The sequence below is a fragment of the Apostichopus japonicus genome, chromosome 12 (assembly GCF_037975245.1).
Source record: "Apostichopus japonicus isolate 1M-3 chromosome 12, ASM3797524v1, whole genome shotgun sequence".
In the NCBI taxonomy this organism is placed as follows: Eukaryota; Metazoa; Echinodermata; class Holothuroidea; order Aspidochirotida; family Stichopodidae; genus Apostichopus; species Apostichopus japonicus.
In genome coordinates, this window is record NC_092572.1 from 12,174,975 (window position 1) to 12,195,026 (window position 20,052).

The window sequence follows — 20,052 nt, forward strand, 5'->3', positions numbered from 1 at the left end:
CTTGTTCAAATTTACTCTGCCAAATAGAATACTCTGTCTGCGCATGCTCAATGAGACATCACCTGTTGTACTTTAATAGACAGTTGCACACACACACACACGCACACACAAAGGAAAAAACAACCTGCAGTAAAATATTGAAAACAAGTATATATTAAGTGCCTGGCTGCGTTTCAATTGGAACAGCGCGAACCTAGTAAGGTGTGAAGGGGGGTGTGTCCGGTATAAAAACCGTTGAAGTTTTTTGGCGTAGGACACTGTTTACTAGGAGACTCCGACTTGCGTCCTCAGTGCAGGAATAAAAACCCAGGAAGGGACACTGAAGTTAAAAAAAATCTCGCGCATTTCCCGGCAGCATTTTTTCGCTCTTCGACTTTTTCCAGAACAGTTTCTTTTAACCAAACGACAAAATCATGGCTTGGTTTAGAGGAAAATTCGCGACGGTAATTATTATCTCACAACTGGTGTTTATCCTAATAATCGGCCTCTTTGGAAAATATTCGAGGGAAGCCGGTGCCGACAAAGATGCAAGTGTGACGCACGATGAGGAAAATTCGATCAACCGGTACTATGGAGGTATGGCTATTATTTATTTAAGATGAAAACGAAAAAAAAGGAATTATTTATTCAATACACTTTTAAATTCAAAAAGATTGGAAATCCACTCTTTGAGAGTGTTTTGTACAGTGTGGTCATTCGTTTCAATTGAGAGGTGAATTTCATTCTCACCCAAGGCATGGGCTAACGCACGCACAAAAAAGAATGAATAAAAGGCTCGAAATCCAGGAGATATGTTCACTTTTATTGACTAGGACAGGGGCTCAAATTTGTAGTATGATATCGCTCTCAGAAGACAGAAATATTCAATCGTGAAAACTATCAAAGATTTAATTGTTGTACTCGTTGAAATACAAATTGCAATTCCATGTGATAGTGGTTATAATAATGATGATATGGATTTTTAATCATAAATTCATAATATTTTGCCATCATAAATGTTGAAAGAGATAATAATTATCACTCCTCCGGAAGGGAGGCGCGGAAAAGGGTTGGGGGTGTGCAAAACTGTTATAGGCTACTATATATATTTTTGTTTGTGTTACAATGTTGCATATTCATGTTTGGCACGTTGAGACATTATTCAATAATACAGAGATCTATAGATCGTGGCTCGTAACTCTTTACAAGAAAAAGATTTTAAAAACTAGGCAATATTTTCAAACACCCCTGCGTTATTTGAACTTTGAGAATCAACCAATCATGTGTTGCTCTAAGCATTTACTCATTCGTGAGATAGATGTTGGGTTAAAAACTTTAAGTAAAGGTCAAGTGAATTTATGGATTAAACAATTGAAATGAAGTTAATAAGACAGAATGATTTGATATATGCACCGCTTATTTCGGTAGTAATTTCAGTATGTCTACAGATTCTTGCTCTCAGTGCCCTCCCCGACCCCACCCCACCCCGCCACTTTTCACCCCACCTTCATACCACTTACCCTTCTCCCTCTCCTGAATTGTGGGTCTAACCTTGTATTGCAGTTAACGGTTCCAAGAAGTTAAGTTTTCCAAGCCTTGTTTATAATAGTGAAAAATAACGTTGTTAGGCACACGTTATTTTTCACTATTATATCGATATGTAACGACATCAAATAGCAGTATGGCAAGATAATAAGAATTGGTCAGAAACACTGTACAAATTTGCAGCTGACGTAAATGAACCGTGAAAATCGAAAATCGTGTACTGCATTCTTGTAGTGATGTTTTAGTATAAGACCTACCCAGTTAGGCTATTATAACAATGCATGCATGGATGCATATAGAATAATACGATAGCGACGCATGCCTCCTGTTTGAAAGGTGCTGCGATATCTCAGTGTATGTACTTGCACGAACTTACATGTTCTTCAATTCTTTGGAACGCATGATTGCACAAAATCACGGCTCATTATAGTTAATGCCCCTCAAATTTGCTAGAAATTCAAAGAAGTGATAGCTCAGGCTTCTATATCAATTATCATTTTACATACCACCATCAAAGTACTTTGCGCGTGCGTGCGCGTGTGTGTGTGTCCTTATTGAAACATTTAATTGCCTAATTCACCAATCCTCAATGTCTGGACACTTTGTAGGCCTAGAACCACCAGAACAAAGCTTTCAGAAGTTGTTAGCATTCTACACTTTACTAAATATAGACAATAGCCTGCTGTCTGCTGATTACCTTTAATTATTCAGCTAGACCAGATTAAGAGAGGGAGCTGCTAATTAATCCCCTGAGCCTCTTGTTGGTATTCTCGTCGGAGATTTTCAATTATTACGGTGTCGTTGCTGGAGGCAAAAGGAACCCTTTGCGGTTGCAATTGCACATGACATTGTGTGTTTTTATGTTTGTTTAGACCAGGGAGCTGATACTGTCAGAGTATGAGCTCCCTATTTAGACCAGGGAGCTGCTACTCTAACCCTGTTTAGACTAACGTCATATTGGGTATGTGGATCCGTCTTATTGAGTACAGGAACCCTATTCTTTTCTGCGAAGGTCAAATGTCAATTGAGGTCAACATAAGTCAAAATCTGAACACACCTTCCTTGCATGATAGGGTTGAATGAACGCCACAACTTGGTGTGTGGACGGATGAACATTTTAGAGGAAAGAGCACTTCTCTTTTCTTGGAAGATCAGAGGTCATTTGAGGTCAACAGATGTCAAAAAGTGGTAGTTATAACTCCAAAAGCTTATATTGGCTGAAGTTCATTCTTGGTGTGTAGTTCCCAGCTATAGCTAAGCACAAAAATCTTCCAGGAATTGGATAGAATTCAAAGGTCATTTGTATAGGGTTATATTGGTAAAGTCTGATAACCTTGTAGGCATAATAACAACAAAGTCAAGCTTGGATGACGTATACTTTAATAGGTACAATCTGTATGTCCTCATTTGGCCAAGAAGCGTTCTGATAACTCGAAGTCAGTAATGGTCAACACTTGGCAATTTTGAATGTTTTCATACAAAATGTGGGGTGAAATCACTAAGCCAAGATGCTGTTTGCTTTCGAAAATCTGTGGCTCCCACTCTCAACTTTCAACAACTGCCTTCTCATGGAGTAAGAAGGGTTTTTCGACCACTGACGTATTAGGCGAGGGAAATGCTAGTCAAAGACTATCATTGATTTTACTTGAACCCTCACCTCCCCCCCCCCCCACCTCACCTCCGGAATAAAAATGCCATAAATAATCAATCACCACACACACGCTACTAAGAAACTGGAATTCCCAACGTCCATTTCTTAATTCGACAGCATCCTATTGTCTCGTCAGATTCACTGATGCCATATTTTCCATATGTAAATACATATCAACGTTATATATGGTTATATCTATATATACATTATAAGAGACTTTAACATGCACCGTTTGTGCAGTGCAGTGGGTACATACAGCCAGCATTGGCTGTGATGACTGAAGGATGGTACTACAATATTTGGGACAAAGTTTATGAGTTTGCTTCAATTTACTTTACCAATATCATGATCTCCTATATGGATTACATCTCCCGTCGAGAATTTTGTCAGTTGAAGGGATCGAAACAGGTGCAACTGATCAAAAAAATATTACTTTTGACCCAGACTACGTGCAAATCTTCAGAGAGTACATCGTTATTATTTGCGACAAATTCACCTATAGGCTGTAGGTGTAGCCATTTTGATAAGGCGTGGACCAATGTATGCAGGGTAGGGTGCGGGTCGGCCATGTGTAATGAGGGTCGGGATGGCGGGTAATGAGGGAGGGGAGAGAGGGTTAGGCTGTGGTTGAGGGATGAAGATACGAGTTATAGGGTGAATATAAATATGAGGGGAGGGATATGGTGAAGCTTGGATTAAATAAGGATGAGACTAAGGTTAGGGGTAGGATTAAGGATAGAGTGAGGATTGGGTGAGGGCAGGATGAAGGCAAGATCAGGGAAGAGTGAACAGGGAAGTGAGGGTGGGTAGGGTGAGAATCGGGTCATGGTTGCTTGAGGGTTGGGCGAGCGTTCGTGAATGAGTGTGAGGATTGGGCAAGGGAAGGATGAAGGATGAAGTGAGGTGGGTATTGTGAGGGTATAGAGCCAAGGGTATGGTGAAGGTATCGAGAGGGCAGTGGGAAGGTAAAGCGACGATAGGGTGACTGGGTGAGAGTAGAGCATGGGGTATCTGTTATTGTAAAAGACAGGCTATAAATTGGAATCTATTTAAAAATATAAATTGTGTATCTCATTTCCCTATCCAATGTACTATATATGACTCTCAGAATCTTTGCAAGCTTAACGGTTATATTATTGTTATTATTATTATTTTTCCAAATTTGAATGAACTAGTGATGTTGTATATTTTGTATGTATAACTAGGGAGCTGTTTTCCAGTTCCCTGGTAAATCCTAATAGATCCTAAATATAGAATAGTATATAAGAGTACAATCAAACTCTTTCATTGAGCATATAGTTTGACTCCATATATGGGAGTTAGTATTTCTTATATACCCACCCATGCTTCCATTTGCCATAAAGTTTGAAACCATACCCCTATACCACGTGGAAGAAGTTGGCAAACGCTTTTAAATTTGGACGATAGCTTGAGTCGATGACTAATTTGAAACCACAATCTGCAGAAAAGGCCGAGGCTTGAGTGGATGAATATCAAGTTCAAGGTTAGCTTAACCATCCCGAAATCAAATACTCTGAATAGAGTTCAGCATATGGACAGATACACAACACACCGGTGTTTTATGTGGAACGCCGAGATGCTCAGGCTTATGTGATGAATTTCTGAAACGGGATGATGTTCATGGGAGTGAATTTTAACTGTTGTGTGACTGACTGATGGCTGTTGTAATATGACATGTAGGGGCTACACAGTGTTTCAGTTTACAATACTTATACACTTCAAAGTATATCTACCCAAGCGATCAGCATTCAAGCTCATACAGGACGCCAGGCTCACCAACTATGACATTTTTAAAAACTATTTACTTGCGATAAATTTATATAGTAACTGATAATGGTACAATATGTGTCATGTTGTAGTATACATAGCACGTCACAGTAGCAACATGTATGTTTTCCGTCAGTCACAGAATTGATTGTACATTACGTAACACGTACACAAAAGTAAAGTTTAGATATCATCATATTTGGTTGGTCTTTTGGCGTTCCATATATTGTACTGAGGTTTGGTGGGGTCGTTGTCAAGCTGCTACATGCGGTGTGTCTGCCATGATAGGATAGATCCTTGTGTTGATCATAACACAGAGTGTACATAAAACCACACAAACAACAAGCATTTGCTTTATTGTTAATGATTCATTAATGTTGCCTCCGCACAATTATGCTAAAAAGTAAGAAAATGGTCACGCATACTTGCTTAAACACCCCTGCATGCTACTTCCACCAATACAAATGTTATCAATTATAGCAAAATTATGTTAGTATCGTTTGGTTATAGCCTATACATTAATGACCCTATAGTCATTGCATCGGTGCGGCCAAATTACCAGCTTAGGGGTAGTAGAGGGTAACTCTGGCCTATATGATGGATTGGCAGAGTCTGAAATATTGCAGGTATATATGTGTTAGTGACCTACACCAAAAACTAAAATTGCGACAATAATTGTAACTACCACCCATCCAATTTTACATCACGTGAATAAAGATCACATTATACCAATGTGCCTACAATGCTACACGCTTTAATCCCCTTTATTATCATAAAATAATACCCTTTAATCCCCTCAGACCAGCATACTCGCACTACGGTATCATTAGCATATATGCCTAGTGCACGTTTATGGCAAGCCATGTGGGACAAACACCGCATAATATATCCGCGTATCAATTCGAATATATACGCGTATTAATTCGAATATACACGTGTTGTAGCCTGCATGTGTAAAGTTTCGCTTTTTGAAGCGATCTCGCGAGCCCGCCAAAACATTTATCGTTGGTATATGTACACAGCAAGAGCGGAAATGTTTTTTTTTTCATGTATATTCTAATTAATCCGTGCATATATTGGATTTAATCCCCATATGTATTTTATTTAATACATGTATATATTCGAATTAATACGTGTATATATTCGAATTAATACGTGTATATATTCGAATTAATACGTGTATATATATTAGAATTAATACGAGGATATATTTAAGCCATATGATTGGCTAATAATATATACGCGTATATATTCCAATTAATACGCGTATAAATTCCAATTAATACGCGGATATATTATGCAGTGTTTGTCCCACATGGCTTGCCATACACGTTTGACAAGAGTGACTGTGTAACGTTCTAATCATTTTCTGCAAATATAAATATCCAAATATAAATACCCAGGCACTCGAATAGACGATAATGTAATCGTCACATTGTTTGTCTAAGATAAATTTCAAAGGTGCACCCAAGCAATTATCCTTTTGTTTACACCCGTAAAGCGGAGAAACTCTAGTTTTGCATGCTACCGTATAATGTATACAGGCTATATCAACTGCTCATTCATTACAATGCATTGTGCGCAATGATCTATAAGCAAGCCACGTTATTCGTGGGGGAGGGGGTCCAAGAGACTACAGCCCCGGGGGCCTGGGGTGAATTAGGTGGCACGGGAAACATGAAAGGGACCCTGGAAATAATGGGATACAGAAAAGTGTACTTTTATTTTCATAATATAGGCCTACTTCAGAAAAAAACCCTGAAAAAGTGAAAGCACAATATTTATACGATGATATTAAGGCATACACCAATTAGGCCCGTGGACAGGCCTGGTCTTGCCTTTCCCCTCCCCCTATATCAGACTACTTTGTCTACCACCCACCCCCCCCCCCCCGAACCCCACACACACCGTCACCGTGTATGCACGAGTATGGTTCCCTCCTTAAATTGTTGGTGATCCAGCATAAAATGTTGCTGCCCCTCCTATCCATCTCAGAAATTCTATAACGATAAAGATATATCACTGGAACACGTTATCAAATTCAGACAAAAGTCAGTTGTACTTTTACATAGCATACAAACCATAAGCATCAATTCTTGATCGCCTAGGTCAATAATTTGATCATTTTCGAGTTTTTTTTTTTTATATATATATTTTTTAAGCTAGACAGATTAGTATTACAAACATTCATGTCTGCATGCATACATGCCTGCATGAACACATGGTAAATCATTCTATGTAACGCCTTTGCTTTCGCATGTCATCAAAAACATATACAACACGAGAACGATTTATACACTATAACCGACACGGTGCCCAATAATGTAAACCATACACTAATCATGCAGCCAACATGCACTGCATGAACACGGTCTGTCATAATCATAGCCGGCAATGAATTCATACATACAAACACTAGCCTATACTTGCATTTCATATACCTTCGTACAAAGCCCTATATGCGATTATTCCATAACTGCTTCACACGGGTCATTGTCGTCACAATGTTATATCAAATAATCCAGCCTTCACAAAGTGAAAAAAACACATAACCCGTATAAAAGCGGATCGGTTCAAGTTTACTAGTGCAACACAGCTGTTTATTTTACAATTGTCTCTTTATTCCTGTCAGTCATTCTCGTATGTCAAAGTTTGTAGAGCATGTAGTTACCATATGGATATATGTATATATATAGGCTATAAATAGGCTATATATATATATACATATACTTATATAAATACTTTGACTAATGCTACCAGCATGCAACATCATGAATCTATAGACCAACGGTATGCAAATGATTCCAATGTGCTATGACAGTAACTTACACGTATGCACGCATATGCTCATCCTTTCACAGGTACACACATATGAGCACGTCGAGAGCCAAATGACGTACTTGCCACAACCACCACCCCAACCCCAACTTTTAGTATAATATGATTTATGTTTTCCGACCCCTCCATATTTTGCCGGACCCAGAAGCCCCACCCCCCCGCCCCTCCACCCATTAGTCAGGCTGTGTAGGTAATAAAACATGTCTTCCATGTGGTCCCGTCCAGTATATGTCGAATTAAAAAAAACTGACAAGGCTCAGTTATAACTAAATATATGCATGAACAATTATTGAAGATTCCTCAATTTCGTTAACGACTAAAGCAAACATATACGTCTCCTAAATAGTGTCACAGAGAGGTTGAACTTTACACGTAATAGAGATAAATAACTAAGCCAGTTGTATGAGAGTATGTCACATGTGTAAGTGATATGGGCCAATGGAGTGTAATAAACATTGTGAAAACGCCGTCAGATAGTTCTGCTTTAAAATTGAGCAGAGAGAATACCTAGCTTCGAAATAAAACACCAGTGACGTGCACATGACTTCCAAGGGGGTGGGGAGGGGTGGGGAGGGGTGGGAGGGGAGGGGGAGGGTACCATTCTAACTTTTCCAGACTGATTTAGGTAAGAGCATGAACCCTAATGGAATGGCTAGAGGTGGATTCGGTATTTTATATAGAGTGGGATTGCCCTGGGTTCTTTGGAGTAGACTCTCATGCATGTAGAGAGGTATTGGGGGGGGGGGCTCCCCTCCCAGATGAAAAATTAAAAATTTAGACGTTTTCAATTTTTGAGGCATATTTAGACCATAAATTTTGTCTATGATTAGGTTTGAAAGCAAGGTTAACTAATAACTACTTTGGAGTTTTTGTGAGGTGAAAAAAGTGATGGGGCTAGTGAGGGGACCCCAAACTAGGCTGGATCCCCCCGGAGTAGTGGTGTAATTCTTCTCCCAATAAATGTGAAATTACCCCCTACAGAACGATTCACCCCTGACAGACAATGGAGGACGGGGTGGCCAAATCCAGTGTTCAGCTGCTTAGTCACGTTACTTGGTGACGCATGCGCAAAACAAACGCACTTATTTTGAATGATAAAGCTCAAAGAATATTTTACATAACCGGTGTACTATATGACTAATGAAATGGTATAAAATATGGAACTGTCATTCTCTAACAAGAAGCGAAAAACAGATTACAATTTCTGACTAAAATTCATCTACTCCACGATATGCATGATCTGTACATACGGAGTCGGCATTAACTACCGCACCCTCTTCTGATATTACTACTACATCCTCGGCCTGTCTCTGGAAGCTACCTGGCTTTACAGTGGTTCCGTTTCATATTTTATACTTTAAATATGGATCAGCAGTTTGTCTTGCGATCTATCCCTTGGCATCCCTGCGGTATGGTAAGAAGAGGTTAGATTCGTGATGATACGAATTGAACTCTTCATGTCAAATTGGTACTGCGTGCCCCAGGCGAAGAAAACAAACGTCATGCTTAGTTACGGTCAAAGGTCATAACCGGCGCGATATTTCTAAGAGTAAGAATTTGTTGTTTCGCTGGGCTAAGATTGGCCGAAATTCAGTGACTGGTCGAAAATCATTTCTTTTTATACTAACAATATTTTTTTGCAGAGAGGTGTTTTTTTCAAAGTATAGGCTATAGCTTATTTTGCGTTCCGACGAGCAAAAGTTTTACCGAAACTTAGTCAAAATAAGATTTCGATTGAAAAGAAACTAAGCCACTTCTCTTACATTGTTTTTTTTTTCTTTAAAGATTGGTTAATGAGCAAGTCAGCTAGAGAATTCCCATGAAGTAAATTTGTATAAAGAAACTATCAACTATACTTTAAAACTTGTCGTAAATAGTTAAAGTTGCTAGTTTCCTATAGAAAATGTTATATAGGCTATACTGGATCGCCTCCCGCACCTACCTATCAATGAGCTATGTTAAATATATTATAAGACATTCCTATTGAATGAATTAATGACAGTGTACCGTAAGTTGAACTAAACCATAGGCCTATATTCAATTTGATTCCATTTCGTCATGTCACTCTCTCCGATGTTTCAAGACAATATTATACATTCGTATAATTTCATGATATAACTGAAAATTACATTTATTTGGAAGACCGTAAATTTGCTATGGTCGTCCCTTTAACATGTACAATCGTTTTCAACATATTGTTTTGAAAGGCAACCGACCTCTGCTAACGAAATAACTTAAAAACCACTTACACAAACGAATGGGACTTTCTTGTTCGTTTCCCCCATCCCCACCCCTCCCCCACCAGCACAGTCCATCTTAGCACGTGCCCTAACATTTCGCCAGCGAGCAGAAGCTAGCAACAAGTCAAGTACCCAACTGGATGCTAATATTGACGTATTTATGTCATGCACTTTGCGTTCCCTTGTTTCTGTTTGATCAGCATCTTTTGACCTAAGCTCTGGCTAGATTCACCTCCTATATATCTGGACTAGTCCTCAGCCAGTGTGCACCTATACAACCGACAACACCCCGCAGACTGACCGTTCCGACTCTCTGACTGGTCAGTCAGTGCTCAGATAAGCCGTCACTTCCGGACGTTCGTACAAAGGGCGTTCACGATAGATGAAGCGGTGACCTCTTCATATATGACATACGATCTCATGGATATTTCTCTTCTTTTTTTTTTGTTGCTCGGGAGACCAGAGAACGCTAAACATATTCTTCACAAACTCCTAGGGTTAGATCATGCTGATTGGATATAAAGGAAGATATTAGGTTTATAATTTTTCGATTTATCCTAAACAAATTGTCAAGAAGTGTCGAAACGTCAAAAGGTATTATTATCTTCGAATTCACCCCTATAGTGTGATGTTCTTCACCTGCGCAACTTTTTGTGGAGAATCTGTTTGGTATAAGAAAAGAAAAGATCAGAGATATAAAGGAGCTCCAGGCAAAATACAAGAGTGGGTTCTTAGATATTGATAATAACCTCATATATATACATGTGTCATGCTCTAACAACAACCTGTAGGAATCTGTTAAAAGGAAAAAATTGTTTTATCGAACGCCAAAAAGGACTCTAAGATCTATAGTCCATGTGAATCGACATGATTGTGCATGACGTGTGCATGCTACATGTGTCTGCATAATTTGTTGTTATATGTTTTGATATATTATTTCCAGCCCATATCTATCGACAGTTCGAATCGTATCTGTTTATGCATGGTTCCGTAAATGAAGAGGCGTTCCATTTCTTCACTTAATTTTACCCTTTTATAACCATCTCCTCTCCACCCCCCCCCCCAATCCCTTGCATCCTTCATTATCTTTCTTCTCTCTCCTTTAAAAGGTTTCGAAGCTGCAACTGTTAGCTGTGATTTGTATTTTGGGTGGGGAAGGGGTGAGGGGGGGGGGTTGAGGGGGACATATCCCTCATACACTCCACAGTAATTTTGGTGATAATCAAACCTTTTGGTGACTTCTTTTGTTTCTTTCAAAGTGACAGCAACTTTTGATGTTTGAATATTTATCACGCCTAGACATAGAAAAGTCCCCGATGGGGTGACTTGTACTCTTTGAATAACGTTTATAATGAGATTTACTATCTAGGTGTCATTTGAATAGACGCTATGCTCTCTCTTTAGAGGTCGCCATGAGATAACGGGGGGGGGGGGGGAGCAGAAGAAAGAAGGTAAACATTATACACATAAAAGCATTTATCAGGAGCACATAAAGTACTTCAATGACAGATATTTGTAAACGCAGAAGTATGTTTCATTATGATTTTATATTTCTTGTCGATGATGGTGTTGACATGTGTATGTGTTTGGCTTGGCTCGTAAAAACAGATACAGCAAGAAATTCTACCAAATGGTTGAACTTCATACTGGATAAATGGGATGTATCTTCCTTAGTGTTTGTAGTCTTGGTTACACTTGCCGTAGGGCAGGAAAAGAATCTATTGGCGTGTGTGTCTGTGTAACAACTCCTTGGTATGTGACGTCCTAGCTTGTAAACACGATATCTCAAGATGGGTAACTGTTGCAGTTCTCATATATGGCACGTGGCTCGCCCGTTATAAGTACAAGAACCCTATAGTTTTGGGTGGAGGTCAAAGGTCAGCAGAAGGCAAAATATGATAATCTCAAAAGCACTGAATCTCCAGGACCTGAACTGTAAAGGAGCCTCATTTATGCATGGTAGGATAGCTATATGTAGTGTAAAGGTTTGACATAATTTGGTGAAGGTCACGAGGGGTCAAAACTTCAAATCCTTGTAAACACGATATCTCCAGATGGGAAACTTTATCGGCTCTCATATTCATATCAATTTGTTCAGTAGTATTTCAGATCACGCTGTCAGTTGCCCGCACAGCGGACGTGTATTACTCCTGCACCGGTTTAGCTGCATCGTATTAGCACACTGCTAAGAAGGTTACACTGCCAGTTGTACTTCCCTCTCACCATTCCATATCACTGTACAAAAACAGCTATAAGATGTCATTGCTAATTTCAGCTAAACTAAGAGGTCAAAGATTATCCTCAAAGTACCATTAAAATGTGATTTCCATCTGACCATTAAATATGCCACCACTTGACCTTAACAACAGGTCAGCAAATTTTCTGATCATCTATAGATGTAGTTACAGAAATTGTCACAATATTTTCGTACTGGTGGGAATGGGATAGCCATTCTGTTGACAGACTTCATGTGTTAGCCAATTCTGAAAAGTTTGACAATACCTTTATCTCTAGGGAGTAAACTGGTTCATTGTAAAGCGATTGGGTCACTGATTATGATCTTGTTGACAGTCTTGTGTTTATAATCCTTCACCTTCTCCAAAAAGATGACATAAGAAGAATTTTTGAATAGTTAGTTCCGAAGTATAGCAGTTCCCTGATATAACATCCTTCCAAGACATAGATATAGGGTAGGCCAATACCAGAAAAAGTAAACTATTTGAAAGCTTGTCAATAATCTCTAAATAATCTCTCAAGGCGAGTAACCACTGAGAGGAGGGTCTTCACCCTGGTTTTTTTTTTTATTTTTTTTTTTTAACTTTTATGTCAATAGTAGCGATAAACCATTGGGTAAGATGTGGAATGTGTTCTAAACCCTGTAAATGCAATGAACAGCTTACATGAGCCCTGGTACTTTTATATATACTCGGACGCGCCTTAATAGCCTCGAGTATATGAGAACCCTGTTGTTGTTTGTGGAGGTAATTGTTCATCTAAGGGAAAACCGGGGTGAAATGTGTGTCTGTATAGTAGCTGGTTGTGTCCAGATGACATGCGTGTAAAATATCTGATTTGTTAAATTGTTATCATGGTTCGATATGTTTATATAAAGCACCCTGAGAGAAAGAGAGTTACGATTTGGAAGAACTAATGGCTGAAACTTTGTCGTACCAGACTTAACATAATTATATAGGGTTAATCTGATCTGCACTCTGGACGGAAATTGTTGTACTATCCATTACTGTACGAGATACTTGGACTAGTTTTGGGTTGCATCAAACGTTTCATCGTTCAAATCATGCAGTGCAAATATATAGACCTATAGTCACTCAAGTGAAACAGAAACGGAACGCAATACTGGATGGGATACTCATGAACTACTGCAGCTGGCGATAATGGTGACACGTCTCGTAGTAGGCCTATTTTTAGTGTCACTTTCTGACCTGTACATCTGTAAATAGGCCTGTGAGAATGAATGATAAGAATGTAAACAAAATATGAATCGGCGGGGGGGGGGGGGGGGGCTGGATGAGAAAGAAAGAGGAAAAGAAATTCAGGTCGTATGTTGTATGTCCAATTTTAACCTTTTGATATGCTGGCGTCAAGTAAACATATTGTTTAGTCTTCATGTTTGAAAAAAGGTTGTCATCATTTAAGCGGTCCAGGGTGCCACATTCTGATCACTTTTCGGCACCTCTTTTTATTGTATCTGAAAAAGATTTCCAAATAATTTTGCGAAAGGTACATTCAGATACCTAGGTTAAGTAGAATTTAACATAACCAAAAGTAGAAGAATGTCACATATCTGAGGTAGAATTCCAGAAACCAAAAACACAACGAACATCAATTTCATTGCTAATATCTGAGCTACGGTACAGGATAATTTCCATACAAAATACCGTAACCAGAGCAAACGACATTTGAGACCTATAGATGACAGTGTCAGACAACCTCGTCACCTTAAGGTTCTGAGATCTCTTACTAAATATATATATATATATATATATATATATATATATATATATATATATAGTATACTATACATTATAGATGGTTTCCATATGGGAGTTTTGACAAATGTGTATTTTTCTGGCAAATCTTGGTGAAAGCAAAGAACAAAGTCGATCATTTCGTCGCTCGCACTGTCTGTAGATTTTATAAATTCCTGCACCTGTTCGTTTGCCTTAGCTTAACTTCTCAACCAATGCTATGTCTGATAGGCTATACCTGTATAGTGGATAGCCTACATAGAGTATATTTTGACAGCTAAGTAAATGGTCCACGTAATCTTTAAAGAAGATTATAGACATATTCAATCTATGGCTGAAACAGGTACCCCAAACTGAGTTGCTCTATTTAGGATTTCCTTTAGTTGATAAATAGTTATTGCCGACTTGGAGCGAGCACAAAATCCAGGAATAGGGTCCCGAAATTTATGCTGTTGGGAAGGGAATTTTAGCACTCCAAAATCAGACCAGTTTCAGTCTCTTTCGATAATGGACATAACTGCCAGATTATATAAAACAAAATGTCACCCTCAGCCTCCCTTGCCCTCCAATCGTCCTTTTCCACCTTCCATACTTTTCTATGTAGTCCTACGCATGTTACGAACCCTCAAATATATATTCTTTGTAGCAAAAAGTACGAAATCTTGTTCGTCACTTGAAAGCCGGAAAAAATGTCGCTTAGCAGTACAGCATGCAGTATAATTGCTACTCTGCTCGTTACAGGCCCAACCTGGTCTAACATTGTCCGAATCTTGCAAATATGTTGCCGACTTCCAAATTCCTTTCATGCATAGTTTGATAGCAAAGCCCCCCCCCCCCCCCAAAAAAAGCAACGTTTCCTATTTGGAAACATATGTAAAAATATGTCCCTACCCCATTCCAATGCACCCCGTGACTTTTAAATGTTACATACCGCAAAAAAAAAAAAATGATGTACTTTTGCTTTGTCATCCCATCTATACCGTGACATTAACCTATATATAGGCCTATGTAGGCCAACACAAATATAGTTCACATTATGGATTTATATGTGTTAGCGCCGGATACACATAGAGAACATAGTTATACTACTGTAAATCTTACAGTTTTGTACCACAGTAAAAACTGGATCGTGCTATAATTCGGTATAGCATGTGCTGTTAGGATTACAGTAAAAACTGAGGATATGTGTAATTCCAACAAATACAGTTGTTTGGGATTTGTTGGGATTATAAATATCTTCAGATCTTACTGTAAACTTAATAGCACATACTGCCGATTTATCAGATTTTGCAGCACGATCCAGGTTTTACTGTGGTACACAACTTTAGATTTACAGTATAGTAACTGTAATCTCTGTGTGAATCGGTTGGTTTTAGAAGCTTTGAAATGATTTAGGATGATCGCGGGTATTCGGTGGCCCTTTTATTTGCATTCCATAAAACTTGAGGATGAACAGTCAAGGTCAAGGTCAATGCTGCTCTATATTACAGACCTTAGATGATCTTGGCAAACTAGTTTGCAGGTAAAAGGCCTCACCGCGCGTGCGCGGTATAATATGGGGATATCAAATCTCATATCGCGGGTGACGACCACGTGAATTTACTACATCTGACTGACAAACGTGTGCTTGAAATGTTTACAGTCATAATTTAAATATTTACCGTAACCCTTAAACGGGTTACTTAACGATAACCAGATAATACAATGCTGAATATTATATCAACGCACTCGACATACATAGGCCTATTGAACTTCAGTAAGACTAACAGACTGAACGCAAATGATAACATAGCTTTTAACCTATTCGATATGGTCTCATGGGATTATTAATAAAGCTGTGGTTATTCAACTTGAATTTCTTTCTCTTCTTCATTTTTGTATGGCGCCGTAAAAGGAACTGGTTGTCCGGACCCCCCCCCCTTCTCAACATATCCCTTTCACCCATCCCCCTCCCCCCACTCCACCCGACCCGAAGAAAAAAGCACAGCCACCCTCCATCCCCTTAACCCGACCCAAAAAAAAGAGATCAACTTATAGTTTGGTAAGGTGAAACTAGAGATCCCATAAATCAATACGTACCTTTCGATACCTTCGCATTCTATAGCCTTTGGTTACGACTAGCAGTTCGACAACACCGTCTTGTGAAAAGTGTGTGGAATCTGATCGAACTGAAGACTTGGGAAATTAACTATAGCACTTTAAGGAATGCTAAGTAGACAGGAAATAGTTTTTGTATAAGACGAACCGTGTTTTTTTTTGTTTTTTGAGAAATAATAATAAGAGAAATTGTGGGAAGGCGGAAGTTGAGGCGGAAGGCTGCCCCTTCCCTGGCTGGAGTACTTTTAAGAGGAGCATTCATAACCCTCCCGGTGGCTGAGCTGTATAGCTGCACAAGCACTCTAGCCACCGAGTTCCTAGTTTTCTATAGGGCTTAGGGGCCATCAGCCCACTACCCCCCCTCCCCGCTCTACTAAGGCCGAGGCCTCCTGCCACGAGTTAAACTTTTGCGTCCTTTACCGTCTATGATATTTCTCAACCTCACTGACTCCACTATGCCATAACGAGATACGTACCTAGCTTATCTATTTAAATCTTACTTCAAATGGTGGCATAAAAGTCGAAAAATTTGCAACTTTCAACTTTGTTTTTCTCCAAGATATTTTCCGTTGGGATCCCAATTAACCTTGCCCATAATATGAATATTTAAACACTACGAACGTCATTGACCAATACGTAATCCAACACCAAGCTTGATTCGTGTACAGTCTATATGGCATTTGTACCAGGGAGTTCCTAACAACTCCCTGGTTGTGCCAACGCAAAGTCTTGAATCTGTTTTTAGCAACGGCTCATAACTAAACCTGCATCTCTGATTGGTTGAATTCAAACTAGTGGGTTTGGGGTACTGTATGCGATTAATTTTAAGTGTGGAATTTTGTCGTGGATACTTTTCTCATTCTCTGCAAATATCCTTAATTACTAGCAAATTAACGATGTTGGTAGGGAAAAACTTGGCTAATATCTTAGTTTGCTGTTTTGTGATTGATATATGTAAAAAACTCGATGGACTTGTCAAAAAAATAGAAAACGGCGACCAAACGCAAAATACTGCTTTAAGGATATCCAGGGTACTTATGATTTCTTTTGTGCATCAAGGAAGACTGCCGTGGTGTTGATTTACTTTTAGATTATGTTAATTTTAGTCTTTAGTAAAAAAAAAATTCTAGTTTGTTGGAATTCCCTTCTCAGTGTTTCTCCTAGCCTTGGGTAAAACTAAAGATTTCATTTGTAAGGGAAACACCCTTTTGCTTTTAAACCATTTATATCGTGTTTTTATTTTGTATAAGGATTCCTATTTTACAAATTGGTTTCTCGAGAAAATGCTTTAGATTATTGCCACCCGGTTTGCCTTCGTATAATCTGGGAGCTGCTATACTCTAACATGGTTACCTCCTTTGTTACACTTTAGCACTCACTGAATTTTTACATTCATGCCATAGTTTTGCGGTTGCGGGAACGTGACTTTTCAATAAAATGGCACAATGGTACACAATATACACAATGGTACACAATGGTACACAATAAGACAGAAAAGAGGAAGCACCACAATGTAAAGAACACTTGACTTGATTGAAGACACCGCGAGATCGGTGGACACAAGGAACACTTTTATATACAACAAAAAAATCCTATAAAATCCGGAATACAATAAGTCTCAAACATAACAGGCACTCCAAAGACCCTTCGCCTCCGCCCATCCCCCCCCCCCTATATAAGTGGTCTGCAACTCAGTTCTTCTGGACTTCACGAGTGCGTACCCTATAGAAAGAAGGCACTGAAACTCGAGACCGAATACTTAGCGGTATAGTCTCACACGATGGTTGCTATTACTAGATTTCCACCCGACCCCCCCCCCCCCCTCATTCGCATTCCCGGTCCCCAGTATTTGCGAGTATACATCGCTGTTAATGTTGGAGTGGTTAGGGGGCACACTCCCTGATTACACGTTCAAAGAATTATTTTCAAACAACCATTAAGTCAATACTGGCGCTGTGTTTAATATAATTATTATGAAAGCAAATTGCGTAGCTATAAGGTTTCAGGAGCCCCGATTCAAGAGTGAGATCTGGAAGTCTGGGCCGTTTCACTTTTACCTCAACTGTACTTGACCAAATCAATATATGTTACAAAAAAAAAAACTGTTTCCGTTTTGGCTTTCTTACTTGACTGTTTCATTTTGTTTAATTTCGTTAGCTTCGTTTATTTGTCTTTCTAAAACATTACCGTAAATAATACGGCTACAAATGCCCACAATTAACAACAACAAAAATGAACAGCAATGAAGCAGAGGGATATAAAATATAAAAAAAAAAAACCTGAGGGGCTTGTCCAAGAGTTTTATTCCCTAAAAACTGAAGGAAAAAAATCCAAGCTGAGATCCGTTGGCTCAGAGTGTCGGGACCATCTCTTAACGGTCCCTGGATTCTGTTGTCCCTATAGTACAATGAACCCACTGAAAAGGCGGCTTATTGCGACACTACTCTTTGAAAGGACAATTAAAAAGAAATCAAATTGGCATGTCTTCAATAGGATATTTAGTTGAAAGATCTAACCATTCATTCGGTTACAAGGGTATGCAGATAACATAGTACTGTATGGGCATACGAGAACCAAGGGTTAATCCCTGGATAAACCAAGATCTACATTAGTTCTGCATTCTGATAACCAATTGCTTGGGTATGACCACAAATACATGCAAGCTCCTTTTTCTTTTCTTGTTTTACTTTATCATTGTTTTTATTGTGTGAGTTTACCATTCGGGGGTATAATATAGTCCGTGTAAGTATAGTAGTCATGCCAAAAGGTGAAATAATCGAAAACAGTATTCAATGCCTGCCTGCATGCCTGCATGCAGAAAGAAACCCTATAACAGAGGGACAAAGAAATAAACTGTTAAAGCTCATCAAACAAACTGACAAATAATATTTGTACTACACGGGTAATAAAAACTACATGGGGAAAAAAATCCGGTTGACAAAAAACTGACGTTTTCCTTCTAAACTCTTGAGGTTTTGAATAGTATATGTTGTAACAGTTGAGAGATGAAAAAGACCCTTTGTAGAACAAACTAGTATATAGACATATCAATAACATGTACTTGCAGCTATGAAAATATAGCTTCCTTTCAACCACTCTGGCTAATGTTGATTTGCGGCGCCAAACTCTCGCCACATGTTTTAAGTCCATGCATGGATGTAAAATGATCCCATAGATTGGAGAAAGTTCCTAATTAATGTCGACGAAACCATAGTGGTTGCCGTTTATCTATCAACCGTTTAACTGATACAGTTTAACTTTGAATCACCTCATTGTTCGCAGCCCTGCCGAGCAGGGTTGGGTTGGGGGGAGGGGGGAGGAGGCTACAGCCCGGGGCCCTGGTCAATTAGTTGGCCGGAAAATATGGGATAAGAATAATGTATTTTCAGTTTAAGAAGAAATCGTCTTAATCCCATGATTGTACCGTGTATTTGTGAAGACCGGGATGGGTAACAGCCCCGCCGGGCCAGACCTGGATCCTGACACCCCTGATCCTGCCATCACATCGTCTTATTCAACTATAGTTGTCTCATTTGAGTGATAAAGGAATACCACGACAGAGAGAGAAGATGGGGGTATGTGGTGGGGTTGCATTATTGTTATGTATAATGAAGTTGTGTGGTCCCATGATTCACCGACTTTCAGGTCTTTCACACCCTTACGGGGGTTTCAACTATATATACCGATCGTTCCCAGGTATAGTTCAAATTGTAGTTCAAACTTTCAAGTTTCTGTTACCAGAGATTTGCAACGCCCTGGTACAGCACTAAAGTGTCTATTACCAGAGATTTGCAATGCCCTGGTACAGCACTCAAGTCTCTATTGCCAGAGATTAGCAACGGCATTGGTACAGCACTCAAGTTTCTATTGCCAGAGAATTTTATTTTTTTAGTCATAGAACTAAAAGCGAGAAAATTTCAATCGT

General features: G+C 39.1%; 1 protein-coding gene across 2 annotated transcripts in view; it reads left to right on the top strand.

Moving 5' to 3' along the window:
• The first annotated feature begins 160 nt into the window (after positions 1-160).
• Positions 161-20,052, top strand: part of LOC139976937 (ammonium transporter Rh type C-like) — a 57,452-nt gene continuing 37,560 nt past the window's right edge. Inside the window, exon 1 of one of the 2 annotated variants that reach the window (XM_071985825.1) lies at positions 161-576. In XM_071985825.1, coding sequence (XP_071841926.1) covers positions 414-576 — 163 coding nt within the window. In that variant the 5' untranslated portion in view covers positions 161-413. The remainder of the gene's footprint in view (positions 577-20,052) is intronic. The other variant, XM_071985826.1, reaches the window with a different exon arrangement.